Source organism: Phallusia mammillata, chromosome 2 (assembly GCF_965637545.1).
Source record: "Phallusia mammillata chromosome 2, kaPhaMamm4.hap1.1, whole genome shotgun sequence".
NCBI lineage: Eukaryota > Metazoa > Chordata > Ascidiacea > Phlebobranchia > Ascidiidae > Phallusia > Phallusia mammillata.
Window position 1 is genome coordinate 11,523,064 of NC_137253.1, and position 21,319 is coordinate 11,544,382.

General features: G+C 37.0%; 3 protein-coding genes across 4 annotated transcripts; all 3 read right to left on the reverse strand.

The window, feature by feature from the left end:
• Nucleotides 1-2,945: 2,945 nt before the first annotated feature.
• On the reverse strand, nucleotides 2,946-5,878 carry LOC145214748 (uncharacterized). Of its 2 annotated transcripts, XM_080083352.1 has the most exons (4): nucleotides 5,520-5,878; nucleotides 5,185-5,295; nucleotides 5,001-5,057; nucleotides 2,947-4,935 (listed from the first exon to the last, which is right to left on the reverse strand). In XM_080083352.1, the coding sequence occupies exons 1-4, from the start codon at nucleotides 5,615-5,617 to the stop codon at nucleotides 4,608-4,610; spliced, it is 594 nt and encodes a 197-aa protein (XP_079939478.1). In that variant the 5' UTR covers nucleotides 5,618-5,878; the 3' UTR covers nucleotides 2,947-4,607. The 2 variants fall into 2 exon arrangements, with proteins under 2 accessions (XP_079939479.1, XP_079939478.1); XM_080083353.1 differs by lacking the exon at nucleotides 5,001-5,057 and having other exon boundaries at nucleotides 2,946-4,935.
• Nucleotides 5,879-5,956: 78 nt separating this feature from the next.
• Nucleotides 5,957-8,157, reverse strand: LOC145214747 (uncharacterized). The gene is made up of 4 exons (XM_080083351.1): nucleotides 7,888-8,157; nucleotides 7,556-7,666; nucleotides 7,383-7,439; nucleotides 5,957-7,316 (listed from the first exon to the last, which is right to left on the reverse strand). The coding sequence occupies exons 1-4, from the start codon at nucleotides 8,001-8,003 to the stop codon at nucleotides 6,989-6,991; spliced, it is 612 nt and encodes a 203-aa protein (XP_079939477.1). The 5' UTR covers nucleotides 8,004-8,157; the 3' UTR covers nucleotides 5,957-6,988.
• Nucleotides 8,158-9,409: 1,252 nt separating this feature from the next.
• LOC145212977 (uncharacterized) lies at nucleotides 9,410-10,363 on the reverse strand. The gene is made up of 4 exons (XM_080081222.1): nucleotides 10,305-10,363; nucleotides 9,991-10,101; nucleotides 9,812-9,868; nucleotides 9,410-9,749 (listed from the first exon to the last, which is right to left on the reverse strand). Exons 1-4 carry the CDS (start codon nucleotides 10,361-10,363, stop codon nucleotides 9,410-9,412), a joined length of 567 nt encoding a protein of 188 aa, XP_079937348.1.
• Between the last annotated feature and the right edge of the window lie 10,956 nt (nucleotides 10,364-21,319).

Consider the following 21,319-nt stretch of genomic DNA (forward strand, 5'->3'; position numbering starts at 1 on the left):
TCCGTTGCTTCCGTAGTTGGCATTTCCAAGAACAATGTAAAGGAAACCCAGAAGTAACGCGAATATCTACAGAAGCAGAACAAAACTTAAGCCAATAGTACAATGCATTGGTAAATGTTTATTTTACATAAAGTGAAAAGTGCGTCGCAAAGATGCAAAAAATGGTATATTTCATATCAATCAACATTGTAGAGCTTTCCATGCAATTGTATTCTTGTACCGGCGTTTAGGACGTCGAAACGTCGGTACAAAACTACATTTGTCAGTTGTGCTCTATATAAGGTTGATATTAAGCAGGAACAGCTTATATATGTCGTGTCAAATATTAGGATTTTCCGGACACCCAGTGGTAAAGTAGTAGGAACATTCCGTTCAGGTAAAAGAATAATTGCCTGAATGGCGTTCCGCTAGGAGTCGCCACGAACAGGTACGACAAGAAGCGACTAAATCATAAATCTAGGACAGGAACTTGGCCGAATGGTCTGTCGCGCCTGACCCACATACAGACATAAAAAAACCTGATCAGGATTCGTCCCCGGGAGAGTCCTGGGCTCGAAACCCGTAAAAAAAAAATCATAAATCTATTGTCCAGGAACTTGGCCGAATGAAACCTGTTACGTGAACCATCGATAATCTTTGTTTTCTCCGCAATTATTTGTCCCGGTGTTGTTTTTTTATTTTACGAAGTATTCATTTGCTGTTTTTATTTTTGTGTCATTTAAGGTTGAAATTTAGGACGGTAGTAAGAAAATTAAGAATTTTCGATAGATTTTTTCCACAGAATAAACTACACTTTATCACTAAACATACGAATAAATACGAGTTAATATAACGAACAGCGGGTTAGAGCTGCCTCTATTTGCTTTCAATGCATGCCTTAGTTACACAGCTACAAAAAGAAAAGAAAGCCATCTGTACAAATATAATAAAGACCGGTTGAATCGTTAAGTAACGTTGACACGAACCCACGTGCTTTTTGATGTTGTTGACCATCAAACAAAGTGCACGTTTACTTGGTGTCGTAGCAGTCTTTTTCTGTTTACTCGTTTCTTTTTATTTTTAGGAACTCCTGTTTGTGCGAAATTAAAATTTATCGCTTATTTTTACGTCGATACACACATTTAGTATTTGCGTTTATCCAGAAAAATACATAAATTTGCTAGTCTAAAATTTGTGCGCAAATATTGCACAGCTTAAGCATTTATTTTTAATTTCAAAAGGTAGCGTTTCGGGATTTAACAAATGTAATAAACAATATGGTAGACGGGTCTTGTCTATAGTCTCGCCTATAACCATATGTTTTATCGATCCAGTAGTTTCAATCGTACAAAACTAATGGCCTAAATATCCAAAACTACTTACAACAGATGGTATTAAATGCGTGTAATCCGTTTGAATCTAAAAATGTTGAAAAGAATATTACGTTGCGGCGCATCTCCTACAGCTTTACCTTTGCATAGGTCATCTCGTCAAACTGGCCTTACTTTTCGCTCACGTGTCACTTCTTCACGCCTCCATTGGTCAAAAAAATGATTCTTAATGCGTAGCGCTTTTAAATCACCAAGCCCTTCCAAATCGGATCCTCCCCCAAAAGAAAGAAACGTATTTACACCCACGCAAAGGATGGGGAAAATCACCCCGTGGGGCTAAATTCCCTTCAAAAAGCCCAAAAACTTTCCACGTCCATCACAGTAAAAAAATATGTGTGTTGTAAGAAAAAGTAACCAACAGGTCCGAAACTCAACTACCGGTTAAATTTACAAACCGGCAAAAGTTTACGAGTTTGCTCGGATAGCTATGCCTGATGAGACAATGAGCTCCGCCCCCAAACACGCCCACAAATATTTGGGGGCGGATCCCACATTGCCCTTTTTTGGTAACCGCCCCCGTGGCTAAAAGTCCAATCTATTGGGAGGATTGATGGGAAAAACACACAGTTGACGAGGATTTCCATGTTGATGATTGTTCGTTTAGGTTAAAGTTCAGATCCTGTTTATCTACGATAGCGTTTCTTATCTTCACACTTGTCTCGAGTTTAGAGCCTCTGTGAGCATTTACTTTCAGACAAAGAAACTTTGCGTATAAGCTACCTACAGGCAAAGAAGTGTATATCTGTTTGAAGTTTAAAGCTTTTTGCAGTTTTTATTTTTGAAGATTTTGGAAAATAAGACATTAATTAACAGCTAGATCATCAAGAAACTGTTGTTTTGTTTTACACTCAATAATATGCCTTAATATAGGCCTAACTGTTCTACAAACAATAATTTACATACTGCGGACAAAACCCTATTACGTCACAAACAATGTTATGAGTTATGACATAACAGAAACGTATTAGATACCCGCAAAAATTCAAAAGGTTTTTCTCGATTACGTAATGCTGGTGGACTGGACTGTCGATTACGTAATGCCGGTGGACAGTTTTTTGCACGGTCATATTGCAAACATCCTTTACGATGTTTAGCATTTAACAAAGTCAAATTTGATCAGACCATCAGGGTACATGAGACCTAGATCTATTTGCTCACGATAAAACTAAAATAAATCAACATTACTGTTTGATTTCCGCTTAGCGGGGGTCGTTTGCTATCTCTGATGGAAAAGTTTGCACCCAACTGAAAGCACAAGTTGTGTCCTTTAAAATGAAATGAATTCTAAATTTGATTGTTAACCAATTTTTGGTAGACAACCTGACTTAGAAAGTGTTTTTTTACTACAATATTAAGTATTTTTACCAAAAACACAAAATAATGTTATTTATAGAAACCTGATATTTACAGTTTTGTGGCAACTTATTTTTTAACATGAAGTTCTGAAAATACGGGATGTAAAATTTGATCGTACAGGTAAGCGACATGTGCCTATGCCAATATGTAAAAAAAGTACATTAACACTAATATCGGTAGACGTTGTTTAATCTTTCAATAACATTGTTAATCTTTCAATAATATAAAACAAGGCAACGAATGAATGATGTTTTATTTATGGCAATCCATTTTTACAAATCGTAGTTATACTTTTTGCAGGTCGACAACATCTGATGGGACAACAGCTGGGAGCTACAGGCCACGTTAAATTTTCGGCATTGCTGCAAAACGGAAACACAAACTTGTGCCGCCATGAAGTTGCAATAATACATTAATATCAAGAAGCAATATTTTATGATGTGATCCATATGCAAAACTTTTTTAAGTTTAACCGTCGCATACATGTTCATTCCACAACAACGACCTGCATTTACCAGTGGCTTTATGCATTTGTTTGTAACTTACAGGTGTAAAGGGCTCTACAGACATACTGCGTTTGCGTCAAGCGTTCGCGTTAGCCGTGCGGAACGGCATTTCATGCGTCCCGACGCGTTTTGCGTCGTGCGGTGACCATTGCACACAAGTCGCGGTTGTCGTTACAAATGCTGTTTAAGCGTTCTGTACTGATCATTGTATATAATTGTATATATTATATACATTGTATATATTCTGTACTGACCATTGAATGGTATAAGTAGGCTATGGGGCATCTCCGATCATTTGAATTAAAATTATTGGCTAAAACCTTAAGACATACTTTTTAATACAATGTGACAAATAAACGCAAATTTTTAACCCAATTTCTCACAAAGTACAGTTAGTTCAATTCCGTTGACACAAAACATCAACGCGTCACACGGAAAAGTTAAAACATTTTTAACTCTGCCGCTTGACGCGTTGAACGGAGATTTTCGCCCCGACGTCGCCGTCGTTGGCGTGTGTGTTAAGTGTACCGCGTGCCATTTGACGCAAAAGCGCGCCGCTTGACGCAAAACGCAGTATGTCTGTAGAGCCCTTAAGATGTGCAACATGACATCCGTGTGTGACTGAAAGTTCAGATTATTGTCTTTTTCCTTAAATTTATTAATTTTGCCGAACACTCCCTGACCCCCACACAATGCTTTTTATGACGATTTTTGTTGTTATATGTGTTGCATGTTTATTTTTGCACACAATGAACAGACAAAAAGTCCTTTGTTTGCCAAGTTAGCTATTAAAAAACTCTATAGGCCCAAGTAGACCTTTTTCAATCAGCTTTTAAGCAATATTATGTAAACTATACGTGCGTTGCCAGCTAAACATATAATATTAAGGGTGGTCGCAATTTTCTATTTAATATGCGAGTGAAAATGGATATGTTTGCAAATTTGCTCGTGCACAAGGAAGTTCCAGGGTCCAATTGCGATAGTTTGAAGTGCAACACTGCTTGACCACTTGAGTATCCCAATCTAAACTTTTGTGGAGAACAATTGGCAAAGAAGGTTAAAGTGACGCAAAATTATTTATATGCAAGTGACACATCATGCGTCACACATGCATAGACATGGAATTTTTTTTAACAGGAATGCAACAAAGCTTTAAACTACACACACGATAGTAGTAAAGTGTTTAGCCACAAACAAATTGTATGCATGTCATGATGTGGCAGCACACAATATGATGTAAAAAAAATGTCGTGTGCAATGCCATACATCTGTAAAAGTATCTGTCAATTGAGACAGTGTTGTAATCTTATGATGTAATGTAAACATACACATTATTTCTGCATGTAAAACATTGTTAATTTGAATGGAAGTTCATTTAACTCATTGCATTTAGCGGAATCAAAATTTTTTCAAATGATTTAACAGCAGTTTTACCAAGTGGTATTGGCCGCTCTGTTTGTTTATTGACAAAAACTTTAGTTTGGTGAACAACTGCTACAGCAATGTCTTCATAGTTTGCATATATGTTTGTCATGTCTAAATCTTCAGAAAATGATCCATTTAGACTTAATCCTGTTGCAAATGTTGGATCCTTGTCTCCAACTTTAGGTCTGAATAAACCAATGTTAAGTTCAATGCTACCTTTTCCTATTTTGGTCGCAGCAAGACCAGCAAGAGGAATTTCAGGATATCGAAGTGAAGATCTGAAATTAATTAGATTCAACTTTACATGATACAGGAGGTGAACACAAAAAATGGAACTATTTACCTATTAGTGCAGTTCGAATAAACACTAAAATGACCCACACGCCCACCTTCGCAATGCCTTAAAAAACAAAAAATGTTCAGCGAAATGCCATTCATTTCATCATTTTGTTGCTGACAAACAGTATGCAGAATAAATTTGTGTCTTTAGGTTGACTATACTGTTTTTATTTACATGACATACTTACTGATTAATAAACTTAGTTGTCATTAAACCACCATATGTGTAGTAGACAGCATAATTTATGTGACCATTAGCATCATTGTCCTGCCATCGACTCTGCACAGGAAGCAAAAACCTGGGAAAGTAATGTGCATTCACAATCTTCATGCAAAAATGACAAAACATTAAAACAAAAGTTGTTTGCAATGTAAGTTAATTACAATGTGGATGATTTATGATTGTTGTCTCAAGTGTAGCAATTATATATTCAACAAAAACAAAACAAGTTTTTCAATAAATCCTTTGACACGTTAGTAAAAGTAACATGTATAAAAGATTATTGAATGTACAATAGACTACCTGTAATTAGCCAGATTCCACAAGGCATCAGGTGTTTTGGATGAAAAATATCTAAAAGCTGTCAATGTGTTTTTTGCAGCAAGGCTCACAGTGCTCATTTCCAATTACTTTTTTATCTAGCATAAAGTCCACAACTATCCACCTTACTTACAAGATCCGAATTTTGTGTTATGATTGTTTAGGGAGATACATAAATTTACAAAAGTGATAGAAAAGAAGTCAGAAATGCTGAAAACATTTCAGAAAATGTGTGATGTAACATAATTGTCCACTAACATCACAAGCCAAGTTGAGTCATTTCAACTGTAAGTTTGAGTATGTATAAGCCCAGGTGTGATTTCAGTTGTAGAATTCATACCCTTTTCAAGTCTAAGTCTAACAGTCCATCCCACACCATAAGCCTAGATACTTGGAAAATGTTTGAAAGGAACACACAGTACCTTCCCAAAGTTTACACTTTACGATTGGTATTATTTACAACCATTTGAAGCAACAAAAAAAGCAACTGAAGTTCATGCAATGCACTGAAACTGAATGCAGTTTAGTTGTTGCACAAACGCGCTGCAAACCGGCAATCTTCAAGTCAGCACTTTTTTTGCCTCGTCATCGTTTAATGACGGGACATCCCCTATAATAATTTCGAATTTGTGTGTGAAATGTTTCCAGTTCACGGCAGGGTTGCCAGGTGGTCTAAAAATCGGACAAAAAAACGATAAAATGGCCTAATTTCACATGCTGTGTCCGACGCCTAAAATCCTTGGGACATTTGGTTTTTTGTATGCTGATTTAATAATTTTTGTCTCCTTCCTAGTTTTTGGTTGAAAAAAATTATTGTACGTTTTTTTACATGTTTCGACCTATAAATTCTCATCAGTGCAGCTGGTGACGAAAGATAGGCGGTATTGGCTAGTGCAGCCATCCAAGTCCCATCACTAGCTGCACTGGAGAGACCATATTGGTCGAAACAGTGTGCACTACCTGCAACTTATGACTTATTGGTTTGATGCTTCTACATAAATTAACATTACTATGTGCTTATGCAACTTTGTGACGAAGAAAGAGTCTTAGTGTTATGGTTTGAACGCAACACTTTTTACCCCGAGCTTGCAACCCAATGTAAAAACATTTCTGGAGCACATTAAAAAAAGGTTGAAGAAAATGCAAAATTACTTACATGTTAAGGAACTATGCATAGACTGGCAATTTTACCAGAAATGCAACAAAACTATAAACTACATACATGCCAGTGGTTAAGTGTTTAGCCACAAATAAATTGTATGCATGTTACTGGTATGAGGCAGCAGAACACAATATGGATAATATTAAAAAATAAATGAAATGTCATGTGTAATGTTATACATCTGTAGTATCTGTACATTTAGAGTTTAGACAGTGTTGCAATAATATGAAGTAATGTAGGCACACACATTTGCTGCACATGTAACATTGTTGATTATTGTGACCACCTCTTACGCTACTGTATTTTGGGGGATTAAAATTTTTTCGAATGATTTAACAGCAGTTTTACCAAGTGGTATTGGTCGTTCTGTTTGTTTATCCACAAAAACCTGAGTTGTGTGAACAACTGCTACAGCATTGTCTTCATAGTTTGCATATATGTTTGTCATGTCTAAATCTTCGGAAAATGACCCGTTTAAACTTAATCCTGTTGCAAATGTTGGATCCTTGTCCCCCACTTTTGGTCTGAATAAACCAATGTTAAGCTCAATGCTACTTTTTCCTATTTTGGTCGAAGCAAGACCAGCAAGAGGTATTTCAGGATATCGAAGTGAAGATCTGCAATTAATTTAGATTCAACTTTGAAAGAGAAAGGTGGTGAATAAACACAAAAAAACTTTTTACCTATTAGTGCAGTTTGAATAAACAGTGAATTGTCCCACATGATTCCCTTTGCAATGCCTTTAAAAACAAAATAATAGTGAAGGGACATTCTTTTCATTATTTTGTTGTTGACAAATCCTAAGCAGATTGATTTTTTTTAGGTTGCATTGTTTTAGATTACATGGCATACTTACTGATTAATAAATTTAGTTGTCATTAAACCACCATATGTGTAGTAGATAGCATAATTTATGTGACCATAAGCATCATTGTCCTGCCATCGGCTCTGCACAGGAAGCAAAAACCTGGGAAAGTAATGTGCATTCACAATCCTCATGCAATATGACAAAACAGTAAAACAAAGTTGTTTGCAACTAAATTTAATTACAATGCGGATGATTTATGATTGTTGTCTCAAGTGTAGCAATTATATAGTCAACAAAAACAAAAAAAGTTTTTCAATTAAACCTTTGACACAAGCGTTAGTAAAAGTAACATGTATAAAGGATTATTGAATGTACAATACCTGTAATTAGCCAGATTCCACAAGGCATCTGGTGTTTTGGATGAAAAATATCTAAAAGCTGCCAATGTGTTTTTTGCAGCAAGGCTCATGGTGCTTATTTCCAAATACTTTTTCATCTAGGATAAAGTCCACAACCAGTTTGTCCACCTTACTTACAAGATCCAAATTTTATGTTATAGTTGTATCGGGAAAATCATAAGTTTCTTTTCACTGCAAAAGTGACTGAAAAGAAGTCAAGAGATGTTGATAACATTTCCGAAAACTTGTGATGTAAAATAACTTTCCACTAAAATCACAAGCCAAGTTGAGTCATTTCAGCTGTGAGTTTGAGTATGTATAAGCCCAAAGCCAATGTGATTGCACTTGTAGCACTCCATAAGCCTAGATGTACTGTACTTGTACACAGTGTTTTTTTAAGGTGTTTTGGGGGACCGAAACGGTCCCACAAATTTCTCCAGCGGTTTCCCAAAATTTGGACTTGCAACTACAACTACAGTTTTTGGTATTTAAATGAAACACTTGCGGTCTCTTAAAACTACTTAGCGGTCACCCAAACCAAACCATTAAAAAAAAACCTGCTTGTACATATCTAAAAAAGGTTCAAAAGGAACACAAAACAAACGTACTTTTTCTTCCCAAAGTTTACACTATTTATTACATTTTAGTGTAATCGATTGGGTATTATATACAGCCAATTGGCGCGATCATAAAAGCATCTGAAATTTATGCAATGCACCGAACCTTAATGTAGTTCTTGCATAAACGCGCTGCAAGCCAGCAATGCACAAGTCAGCACTATTTTGCCTCGTCATGGTTTGGTGAAGGGACATCCCCTAAAACATTTTCGTATTTCTGTGTCAAGTACGGTAAACATTAGACCAGTGGTTCTCAACCTTTCATGCGCCGTGGCCCCCTAACAGTAACTTTCGGGTCTCGTCCCCCCCCCCCCCCTCCCCGTAAGCAACCCCGTAAGACATGGAGCCCCTTACCAAAAAATGTATGTAGCAAACTCAACTAAAAGTCCATAATTTATCCCGACAATGTTTTTGCTAAAAATAAACCTGAATACGGACAAATAGTCAATTATATTCGAAAATTATATCATTTGCAACACACACCTAATTCTGAGCATTATAAAAGAAAATGGCTCACTGATTTTTGGTGGATGTTTAATAGTGAGCTTACACCCATGGACCCCCAAAATACGGTTTGTGGGACTGTTGCTTCTTTAATCATTTACAGGCAAGTGAAAGTGACACATGCATAGACTGGCAATTTTAAACACAAATGCACAAAACTATAAACTACGCATGTGACATTGGTTAAGAGTTTATAGCCGCAAACAAATTGTATGCATGTCACGATGTGACAGTACACAATATGATGAAGAAAAATTGATTGTCATGTGCAATGATATACATCTTCAGAAGTATTTATAAATTCAGACAGTGTTGCAATTATATGAGGTATATTGTAAATACATTGTTGCTGCAAGTATAACATGGTTCATTTTTATGGCCACCTATTTAGTCAACTTTATTTTGGGGAATGAAAATTTTAAAAATTTTTCGAATGATTTAACAGCACTTTTACCAAGTGGTATTGGCCGTTCTGTTTGTTTATCGACAAAAACTCGAGTTGCGTGAACAACTGCTACAGCAATGTCTTCATAGTTTGCATATATGTTTGTCATGTTTACATCTTCGGAAAATGACCCATTTAAACTTAATCCTGTTGCAAATGTTGGATCCTTGTCTCCAACTTTAGGTCTGAACAAACCAATGTTAAGTTCAATCCTACTTTTTCCTATTTTAGTTGAAGCAGGACCAGCAAGAGGTATTTCAGGATATCGAAGGGAAGATCTGCAATTATTTGCAATTGAATTCTACATGATACAAGAGGTGAACACAAAAGAACTTTTCACCTGTAAGTGCAGTTTGAATATACACTAAATTGTCCCACACCATTCTCTTCGCAATGCCTTCAAAACAAAAAAGTTAAGCGAAATGCGCTTCCATTTCATCCTTCAGTTGTTGAAAAACACAAAGTAGAATGAATTTGAGTCTTCAGGATGCGGTCGTTCAATTTCCACGAGACACTTACTGATTAATAAATTTAGTTGTCATTAAACCACCATATGTGTAGTAGATAGCATAATTTATGTGAACATAAGCATCATTGTCCTGCCATCGAGTCTGCACAGGAAGCAAAAACCTAGAAAGGTAACATGCGTTTACAATCTTCGTGTAAATATCACAAAACTTTTAAACAACAATTGTTCTAAATGTAATTACAATATGGATGATTTAGTGTTGTTGCCTCAAGGTTAGCAATTTTATAATCAACGAAAAAACCTGATTTTATTCTATATTTTGTTGAATTCTTTGACAAAAAGTGTATGACTTCTAAAAGCAAACCACAGTCTAAATTGGGCCACAACTTTCTTTAAATTAACATGTGTCAAGGATTGTTGCATATTACTCACTGAATTGCTTTGCTGGATTTCAGCAATTATGCTGGCATCAGTTCCAGTGCTTAACGTCACTTCTGACTATTTCACATCTGACGTTTGGTTTCCAAACAACTTTTTTGGTATTGACTTTGTTTCAAGAGAAAACATGTCACTGCTCGCAGAAAGAATATCTCATACAAAACCGAAAGGCTGGAGCAATGTAAAACGAACAATAAGTAAAGCATTTCCACGACATTCGATCCAAGGAGAGTTTGGATATTATGGTAAAACAAGTGTCTGCATGCCACGCTTGTTTGCTACAACCAGTGAGTTTGCTTGGGAATATTCAACATTCCTCATCACAATTGACTTCCTCATGTTCATTTATATGGTGGTTGCATATGTTGTGATCTACAAGAAATCGAATAAAATGAAAGGGTCTAAAAGCACCGACATCAGTCAGAAAATGCAGAAGAGAATTACAAGGCTTATTTTAACCGACTTATGTTGCTGGATTCCAGTTTGTGTTATGGGATATTTAAGCGTTGCAGGAATCAAGATGCCACCGGACGCCTATGTGTTAAGCGCTTGTTTGTTGCTTCCCATTAACAGCGCCATTAACCCAATAATTTACTCGAAAGTGATCGAAAAACGAATAATTAAAGTCAAAAAGTGGCTGGGTGCACGAACGCGTTCGATGCGGTCATCAACAAATCAATCATCGAATTTACCGGTCACGCGGAGAACAGAAGCAAATAGCAACCGAGTGATAGAAACGTCCGCTGCAACAACGTGAAGATAAAAGTAAAAAATCATGCGAAAACGCCTTTTTTGTTTTTGTTTTTTATACCTATTGAAGCAACTATAATGATTGACGTTTCCTCACAAAACAGGTGCAAAATGCAAACCTGTCAGATAGATATAATTTATTATTGAAGTGGTTGTCAGACATTGATTGTAGCATCCTTTTGAAATAATAAAAAATGGTTAACGTTGTCGTGTAAAAATGCCACATATCATATCGTCTTTTCATTTGTCAGCTGTGATTACGCTGACGGGTGTTTTAAATGACACATCGTATTTTGTGTGGTTATGTTGGTACACATTCTATATATCACATCAGGAAAACGGTCGTTCGTTTTTTGTTTGCTTTAACTTCAAAAGGCGGGATAGCGCCTGCAATTGCGTTGTGGTTACAAACAGTTGTCGAGCTTAAAATCGTTGTGACACTTAAAATATTATTAAAAATTAGAGTGTAAAATGATTATATTATCAACATGTGTAAATATTTATCAGTTTTAGTTAAATTACAAATAATATTAAGACGACTAAAACGCGTAATACAGCCCCGCCTTATATACTTAGTTTGGGCGTCGGCTTCGGTGAAAGCTAAAAATTGTACAAATTTGAAAAGTATCATAGGTCCCGATTGCATAACGATGACCAGGGCAAATAGACCAAGTGGGTTGAATCAGCTGAGTCTTGACTGCACAAAGTTACATAGGTGTTTGCGGGATTCGACTTCAAAGCAAAAACAAAAAGAATGAAAGAACTGAACGTCTGTGAAAACTATAGGTTCATTGAACAGATTGCAATTAGTTGCAGTAGAACTGAAATAAAACTGCGAACTTGATGTTGCTTTCATTTATACACATTCCACAGTGTCATACATGGACAACCAAAAAATAAAATAAAAACCAAGAAGAAAGTAAAAAAACACGCTTTTAGAAATCGTGGAACCCACATAAAACGGTTGGTTAGCTTTCCCTAAAACGGTTGGTTAGCTTTTAGGTCCCAACCTGACTAGTTCCACCAACGTTAATTCTGACTGAAACATAAATAGGCATCACATTTGGCAGTTATGCTTGTCCAACCTAACTACTGTGAGGCTTAAATGCATTTATGTACATGTATCTCTTTTAGATATTGGAATTTTGAGTTTTTAATTTTAGAACTCAAAACATTTCACCAAAATTTAGCGCAATCCAGTGTTTATAGAGATCAGTGTTTGTAGTTTAGAGGCGGGACATCATTTTAAAGGGGAGGGAAACATATAGGTACTGAAATTCATCTTTGTAATACTGCAAATATTTTTATCTTTCATATTTTTCAGGTGCGGCAAACCGAAACAAAAGCTTTTTAAATTCCGATGTTCGGACGTACACAAAGCTACCTGACATAAACTTGTCGTTGAACTTATTATTAGCATAATGAACTGGTGTAACACGTTAAAATAAGTGCACAACGAAGTAAGTAAACTTGTAGATGTTTAGGCTTCACATAGCCTAAGGCAATCTAAGCACACATTTTGCGATGCGTATCACTAGGTTATGTTCAAAATATATTCGATCGCATGGCAGTTTTTAGCAACATAACACGTCAAATCGAATGTAGTTACTCAGACAATTCGAATTTGCAATAGAGAAAGCAAATACGCAGATAATTTGAAGTTACAATTAAGACATTCGGACCACCAATAGGCTACAAATGTCGAAACAATATGGCTAAGTTTATTTTTTGGTCTATGTCTTAAAGGTTGTGAAACTTTTGAATATAGGCAAGTGAAGGCATTGGGCAACACGCAAAAGTTCGCAATCACTTTTAAGGAGATATGAAGAGACATGCTACTACATTCGCTTGTGGGGTTAATGTCATGTGAATTGGTAAACTGATCTAATTTACCAGGAGCTACAGATCACCTAACTAATAAATGTAAATCCACCAATAAAATTACATGCACGTTATAAATTTGGCGTACCCTACTTTAGGCTGAAATGGACTCAAAATGTCTGGAATATGTTGTGCAAGAAAAAATGATCAAATCTGTTTATCGATTTGCTACAAGCTGAGTGAAGTTGGTACTGCTATTAAAAATGCCATACTTATAATCATCGAAAATATCGTTACAGTTTGCTATAGCTGAAAGGAAATGGGTAATTAATTGTATGCTGGTTCTCATTCATTCGGGGAAAGGGGAAGGGCGTTTGTGTTTATGAACCACGCATGCTGTCTAAATATATATTCCTACTTTCTAATTTACTGACTGATTCTGTTGGCAGTTGAGACAGTCCTCTCAAATTTCGAGTCTAGTAGCTGTGAGATAGGTTGAATGAGCTGTATTCGTTTTTTTCAAATATTCTTGCATTGATCCCAACAATTTAGCATAACTGCTAAGAATACAGATATTATCAGCTTAAATCGATTATTTGGTGTTTTGTTGAGCTTTAGTTAGTTAATAGAGTTTGTTAATCACCTTTTTTCACTAAACTCAATCTTGCTGTATGTTTAGTTTTAACTCGTATGAATGACAATGTTACAAATATTCTTTCTGCTGTTTGTCTTCGGATCAGTGAAAAGTGTTTGTCCTGCGGAGGAACTTAGTCTCGCTCCTCTTCTTTTTACAAGTAAGACAAAAGTTTTTACTGTTGTCAAAACATTTCAATTGTAGTTAAATTTTATCCTTTCAAAATATGTAATGAGTTTTCGTTATGAAAGCGTTAAATAGAACCATGATACCATCTATCCTGGTTATTTATATCGTGGTTTTATCACATAAATAGAAAGGCAAATGAAAAAGAACAGTTTTGGCTGAATGATTTACAGTCACTATATATCGGTGGTCCACATTTTTTCAATGTAGAACGGTTCTTTCGTAGTTTGCCCGGGTACCTATACACGCGGTTCAATTAGGCTGAAAATGGTGTTGAAACTAAAATTTTCCACAAAACAAAAGTTTATAAAACAAAAGAATAACTTCTTATTACCCACTACAACAATCAGGAATTAATTTTACCTAGATTCGCTTGTTTACACGTATCAATGATCCAAGAGTATTTCTTGTGACATTAAAAACAAAAATAAGACATTAGATAATACTAATTTTACTAATTTTTATAACTAATCAGAAGTATAAAACTAGCGTAACTAATCTTATACTTCTGATGGACTAAAAGACCCTTGTTCGGCAAAATGGACTCCACATAAATTCACAGAAAAGGATTGTAATATAAAACTTCGAGCATTAGCAGTTCCGCTGAAATCATTTAGCGGGCTCTAAGTGGAGAACCGTAGTTATGCTATTCCTCCAAAGTTGATTCGCAACCCCTGCCCCATGGACCTTTTATCGTTACTTTGTTGCGCGCGAAGTAATTTTGATGGAAACCGCACGTTTTTGCCCCCAATTTCTAACACAAACAATTGATGTGAAGTTTAGGTTAACTGTCGCTAGTTTTGTTTGCTAGAAGTTCATATTGACCTAGTAACAATTATTTTCGAATTTATCTTTCCCAAATCTATCAGGAAAATACGTTTGTTTATTTGACAGGGCCAGAAAATATATCGCTGTGCGAGGAACCCTACCTAAACCCCAACTGCCGTTGTCCGTCTTCAATGTTTGAATGTGATTGTCACAAGTTAGGTCTATGTAAAAACAGGTCGGGTTGCATACCGATTTCAAAAGTAAACAACAGAGTACTTGATTGCACCGACAAGAGCGACGAGTTAAGTAATATTTGTCTTCCAGACCGATTTCAGTGCGATTGCTTTAACACAACTTGCAGAGGTTCGTATGGTTGCGTAAATACGTCCTTTCTCTGTGACGGAAGACCTGATTGTTTGGATGGAAGCGATGAAGATAATTGTCCTTGCGCAGCAGATCAAGGCACTTGTGCCTGTCACAAAACACGAAACTGCACTACTAGGATTAACTGTATACCTTATTATTTTCGCTGTAACGGAATAAATGAATGTGGGGATTGGAGCGATGAAGAAAATTGCACTTGCGCGAGTTATATGTTTGAATGTCCCTGCTACAAAACAAGAAGTTGCGGAAAAAATTATCGAGGCTGTGTTCCCAAAGATATGCAGGTGTGTGACGGGCGAAATAACTGTGGAGATTGGAGTGATGAAGTGAATTGCAATTGTTCAAAGAGTAAATTTGAATGCGATTGTTTCAAAACGAAAAACTGTACTTTTGATTACGACTGCATTCCAAAGAAATGGATGTGTGATGGAATCAATCACTGTGGTGACTGGAGCGATGAACGTAATTGCTCCTGTCCAGCTAACCAGTTCGAATGCCAATGTTATAAAACGGGGAACTGCCCTGAAAGATTCGGTTGTGTATCTAAAAAATACCAATGCACTAACACTGCTGGTATTTGTGGAGATAAGAGCGATGGATTCAATTGCACTTGTCCGACTGGTCAGTTTACATGCGCATGTGTTGGTACGAAACAGTGCATTGGAAGGGAGGGAAGTTGCGTTGATCGATCACTGCTTTGTGACGGTCACGCTGATTGTTTCGACGGAAGCGACGAATTCAATTCTACGTGCTACTGCTCAGGAGTGTTCGCAAGATGTCCATGTTATCCCAACAACAAAACTTGTTCTCCTGCTGGTCAATGTTTACCTTTTGACTGGGTAGGCGATACATTTTTGGATTGCCACGACGGAAGTGACGAGGTTTGTTCGATCAGCACTTTTTCGTGCCAGTCCTGCACAGTGGTGGCTGTATCTTGTCAAAACAAAATACAAGTTGGACAACTAATACATTCTACAGTCGCAGGGAAATGTAATAAGGCCGTGCACCCATCGTGCGCTAATAGTGTCCACGACTGTAAAACCGACAAAGTAGTTTGCACTTTTGCAGACTGCAAACAATCACCCAGCTTTTGTGAGGAAGTATTCTTTTGTGAAAACAACACCCAGATTATTTCTAGCAGTTTCTTTTGTAATTCTGCAAACGACTGCGGCGACCATAGCGACGAAATCAGGGAAGGGTTTGGCTTTAAATGTTCTGGGTCATCAAGAGAAGGTGATTGTGTTTTGCCTCAAGCCAACGTTTACGATTCAGTGGCTCAGTGTTCGGATAAATCAGATCTCTGCTTCACCGACAAACAGTTCAAATGCTTTCGCTGCTTGGATAAAAAGCTCATCATATCACTAAAGCAAGTTTGTGATGGTGTCATTGACTGTCACGACATGTCAGATGAATGCCTTTGTTCAAATCAAAGTTTATGTAACAGTGTAAAGGGAAACTGTCCCCCTAATCAGATACTTTGTCAGAACGGCTCCAAATGTGTTAACCAAACCATTGCGCTGTGTAATAGAAATGTCCAATGTGCTAGTCAAACCAACACAAAGTCATGTATGCTACCAAAACGATTACAACAAACCCAGTGTCCAGCAGAAATCACTAACGACCTCAAAATAGACGAAATTTTTCGTTGTGCAAAAAATGATAACAGATTGTTGAGAAAAAAATTTCAGTACTATAGAGCAAAAAAATATAATGCCAAGGTTTTATTTTCATCAATATGTGACGGGACGTATAAAGATCGAATGGGAGGACTGGGTGAAACTGCATGCCCTAACATGTTCTATTGTGCAGCAAAGGACGAAATATCTATTAAGCAAAGTCAAGTGTGCGATGGAAAACTTGACTGTGACGACAAATCAGACGAGTTCTTGAGTCGCTGTCAAGATAAACGCTTTTATTGTCAAAATCAAGACAGGATCTCTATTAACAGAAATAGCGTATGTGACGGAATTGTCGATTGCGATAATGGAACGGATGAAATAAAATGCCTTTGCAATCACGTGAGGTTTTATTGCACAAACAAACAGCCCTTGTCGGTTGAAATGAAGCTTGTTCAAAACGGAATCCAGGACTGCTCTGACGGAAGTGACGAATGCGTAAACTTAGCAGGTGACGCGTTTGCAAATGTCAACGAAATGATTGGAAATGTAGTGTATCGGGTCATATTCTGGATTACAGGTGTATTGGCGTTGGGAGGAAACCTACTTGTATTTATTGCCACTGTCTACAGCTTATACAATGCAAAACGAACTCAGAATGTTTTTATCAACACCAATGTATTTATTTTAAACCTCAGTGTATCAGATTTTTTAATGGGAGTTTATTTGCTTGCCGTTGTTATACAGGGAACTCGGTTTTCCGGTTCTTACTGTTTGTTTGATAAGGCATGGAGATCGAGCAGCTTGTGTTCAGGACTTGGAGCACTTGCCGTTTTGTCATCACAGTCTTCAGCCCTAACTATGACGGCCATGACCACTTTTCGCCTCGTATCAATTTATAAACCCTTTTTGACTCAAAGTTTGGATGTTGGTCCAATAATACTCACTGAATTGCTTTGTTGGATTTCAGCAATTATGCTGGCAACAGTTCCAGTGCTTAACGTCACTTCTGACTATTTCATATCTGACGTTTGGTTTCCGAACAACTTTTTTGGTACTGACTTTGTTTCAAGAGAAAACATGTCACTGCTTGCAAAAAGAATATTTTATACAAAACCGAAAGGCTGGAGCAATGTAAAACGAACAATAAGTAAAGCATTTCCACGACATTCGATCCAAGGAGAGTTTGGATATTATGGTAAAACAAGTGTCTGCATGCCACGCTTGTTTGCTACAACCAGTGAGTTTGCTTGGGAATATTCAACATTTCTCATCACAATTGACTTCCTCATGTTCATTTATATGGTGGTTGCATATGTTGTGATCTACAAGAAGTCAAATAAAATGAAAGGGTCTAAAAGCACCGACGTCAGTCCGAAAATGCAGAAGAGAATTACTCGGCTTATTTTGACCGACTTCTGTTGCTGGATTCCAGTTTGTATTATGGGATATTTAAGCGTTGCAGGAATAAGGATGCCACCAGATGCCTATGTGTTGAGCGCTTGTCTGTTGCTTCCCATTAACAGCGCACTTAACCCAATAATTTACTCGAAAGTGATCGAACAACGATTATTTATAGCCAAAAAGTGGCTGGGTGCACGAACTCGGTCAATGCGGTCATCAACAAATCAATCATCTGTTTCAGCAGTCACGCACAGCACGCGGGGAACAGAAGCAAACAGCAACCGAGTAATAGAGATGTCCACTGCAACCACATGACCACAAAAGTGCAAAATTCGAACGTATCTGATAGATATCATTTATTATTGAATTTGTTGTCAGTCATTGATAGTAGTGTGGCGACCGTTTTGCAAAGTTGCGGAATACTCTGCAACACCTTTTGCCACAACCGACGTCACGTCACAGCAACCCTCGCGTGTCCATCCCTTTTACGTTGAAGGGCAGTGCTTATGTGTTTGTGCGCCGTGACAGTCACCGACCTGCTCTGACCACGCCATACGATGGCCCGTTTCAGGTTCTTAAGTCGTCGGACAAAACATTTACTCTAGACATGGGTGGTCAGCCACAGACAATGTCTATTGACCGATTGAAGCCTGCCCATGTCGACTTGACAGCACCTGTTCCAGTCGCTTTTCCTCCGGCCAGAGAACAACCGAGACGCAACGTTCAACCCCCACAACGCTACCAAGCGTAATGCATACCCGCTTTTGGAGGGGGGTCCTGTGGCGATCTCTATTGCATGTTTACATTTGTGTGTATCGAAGCGTGCGTTTTGCCTTTTTCTTGCTTTTTCCTTGCCGCCTTATAAGCGCAATTTTTCTTGTTGCGCGGTCTTCTATTATCACACTGCTGTTAAATAAAGCATCCGCTTTAGTAACATAGTAACACCTTTTAAAATAATAAATATATAGTTAACGTTGTCATGTAAAATGCCACACATCATCACGTCGTTTCATTTGTCTGCTGTGAATACGCTGACGGGTGTTTTAAATGACACACCGTGTTTTGTGTGGTTATGTTGGTACGCATTCCATATTCTATATCACATCAGAAAAAAGGTCTTTGTGTTGTGTTTGATTTAACTTCGAAAGGCGGGATTGCGTCTGTATTTGCGCTGTGATTATAAACAGTCGTCGAGCTTAAAATCAATGTGGCGTGATATGCACATTTCCCTATTTACGTTAGTCTTTTAGTTTGATTTAATGCGGTTAGTTTCGGATCTTGTTAACGTATGTCATGTTTACAAATACACGACAATCGTGACACTTAAAATATTACTAAAAAACAGAAAGTAAAATGATCATTAACATGTCGAAATATTCATCAGTTTTAGTTAAATTACGAATAATAGTAAGAAGACTAAAACGCATAATACGACCTCAGCCTTTACGAATATCCTTAGCTCGATTAGAGCTAAAAAAAGTACAAATTTGAAAAGTATCATAGGGCCCAACTGCCTAACGATGGCCAGGGCAAATAGGTCAAGTGAGTTGAATCAGCTGAATATTGACTGCATAAAGTTACATAGGTGTTTGTGGGATTCGACTTTAAAGCAAAAACAAAAAGAATGAAAGAACTGAACGGCTGTGAAAACTATAGGTTCATTATACAGATTGCAATCAGTTGTAGTAGAACTGGAATAAAACTGCGAACGTCATGTTGCTTTAATATGTAGACATTCCACAGCGCCATACATAGACAACTGAAAAATTATAAATTAAAGAAGGAAGTAAAAAACACACTTTTAGAAACCTTGGAACCCATATGTACTGTTTGTCACGCTGCTACTGAGTGAACTTGTTTTTCGGCAAATTTGCCGTGTGTTAAGCATTTTGACCAAAACACACCTTGATTGTTCAGAAGAAAGCGTTGTATCGCAGATCATGTATTGACAAATAAATACTCAAATCAAATAAAAAGTGCATGAAGAAAAAGAGCTTCGAAAAAACATAAGACAAATTTAGATGCAATCACAGCCAACTGGAAGTGTGAAATACAACCTTTGTTCTGCCCTAGTTTTAACTGGAAATGTGTAAAACATCGGTTTCTTGTTCGGTTGCATGTTCCTAAAAAGGGGAAATTTACATCTTTCTTCGCACAAAGTCACATAAAATCTTTGGGGATAAAGATTTTTGCATTCCAAAATCCGCACTTGAGTTCCACTTCGGCGACGATGCCAAGATATTCGGGGCCTCAATGCACAGTTATGGTTTTCAGCGATTCTTAACAAACAAATCAATATTTAAAGCGATTGACTACGACAGTAAAAAATCCAGTGTAACTCTTGCTAATTTGTTTTTTTTTCAACGATTCTGAAAATTCACAAGTGAATCGTAAAGCAAAAAAAGTCTAGTGTAACCAGGATTTATTTTTAAAGACTCTAAAAATCACAAAAAAGTGTTCGCATCTATTGAATTAGACAGTAACTGGACAATCCAGTGTTTTCAAACTTTGTGTTTTAGAGGATTTTTTATATTTTATGAAACCATGAGCTTTGTTTACTGATTTAAGATTCAATGTTCGCTGTTTTGTGTTGAATTAACCTTTTAGCAATCGTAGACAGGCTTCACTACGAACTCGAGTGAAACAACAAGTCACAACTGCAAGCTAAAAACAATGTAGGCTTATTTACACTATAAATCTTTGCTGTTTTCTATCTGCCAACTCGTAAAAGTGCCTAAAAATAAGCCGTTAACTAATATCAGCCGTCCTCCACCGGGAGACGGGGTTGGTTTAAATATATCGAAGTATAAACCATTTGGCCACCCGATTGCTTTCATTTTTTTAGTTTGTCGAAGAATTTTTACTTGGTGTTGATCAGAAAACTAAACAGACGAATAAGATCAAATCGTTTTCTGAAAAAAGTCAAAGTCACTCAAGCTCTCTACTAGCAAACCACGTATGATTTTGCGTAGACACAGGTAGCATATATATATATATATATGTATATAGGGCAAGAAATTTTTGAATTTGAAAAAAAACAATAGTAACATTGATTTCGTATTTTTTAATGACTCGCGGCAAACACCCCAAAGCGAAACTCTAACACAGGGTAATATGGACAGAAACAAAGTTATGTATGTTTAGCTTACGTTCTATAGCAATCAAAACAACGGTGCGATTGTCTTTTGTCAAAAAATCTTTGTTTTCTTTATTGATTTAAGGGTGAACAAACACAGGAAAACACCTATTCGCAAAACGAAAGACGATCAAGTAAAAAAAGTTTTATCCCCTGTTTTCTGTTTCGTGGAAAGCACTATTTGCAATGGCTTCTGGTAATAAATTCGAAGTAATCAGGATGATTAAAAAAAGCTTTCGTAA

Bases quoted from the DNA above. Each gene is read 5' to 3' on its own strand.
- LOC145214748 (XM_080083352.1), bottom strand. From the start codon at position 5,617: ATGAGCACTGTGAGCCTTGCTGCAAAAAACACATTGACAGCTTTTAGA. The intron at 5,058-5,184 runs GTAAGTATGTCA...TTGTTTTTTAAG, and splicing joins ACAACTAAGTTTATTAATCA to GCATTGCGAAGGTGGGCGTG. The intron at 4,936-5,000 runs GTAAATAGTTCC...AATTAATTTCAG, and splicing joins TATTCGAACTGCACTAATAG to ATCTTCACTTCGATATCCTG.
- LOC145214747 (XM_080083351.1), bottom strand. From the start codon at position 8,003: ATGAAAAAGTATTTGGAAATAAGCACCATGAGCCTTGCTGCAAAAAAC. The intron at 7,667-7,887 runs GTATTGTACATT...TTACTTTCCCAG, and splicing joins TGGAATCTGGCTAATTACAG to GTTTTTGCTTCCTGTGCAGA. The intron at 7,317-7,382 runs GTAAAAAGTTTT...AATTAATTGCAG, and splicing joins TATTCAAACTGCACTAATAG to ATCTTCACTTCGATATCCTG.
- LOC145212977 (XM_080081222.1), bottom strand. From the start codon at position 10,363: ATGCAACAATCCTTGACACATGTTAATTTAAAGAAAGTTGTGGCCCAA. The intron at 10,102-10,304 runs GTTTGCTTTTAG...TTACCTTTCTAG, and splicing joins GTGGCCCAATTTAGACTGTG to GTTTTTGCTTCCTGTGCAGA. The intron at 9,869-9,990 runs GTAAGTGTCTCG...TTTGTTTTGAAG, and splicing joins ACAACTAAATTTATTAATCA to GCATTGCGAAGAGAATGGTG.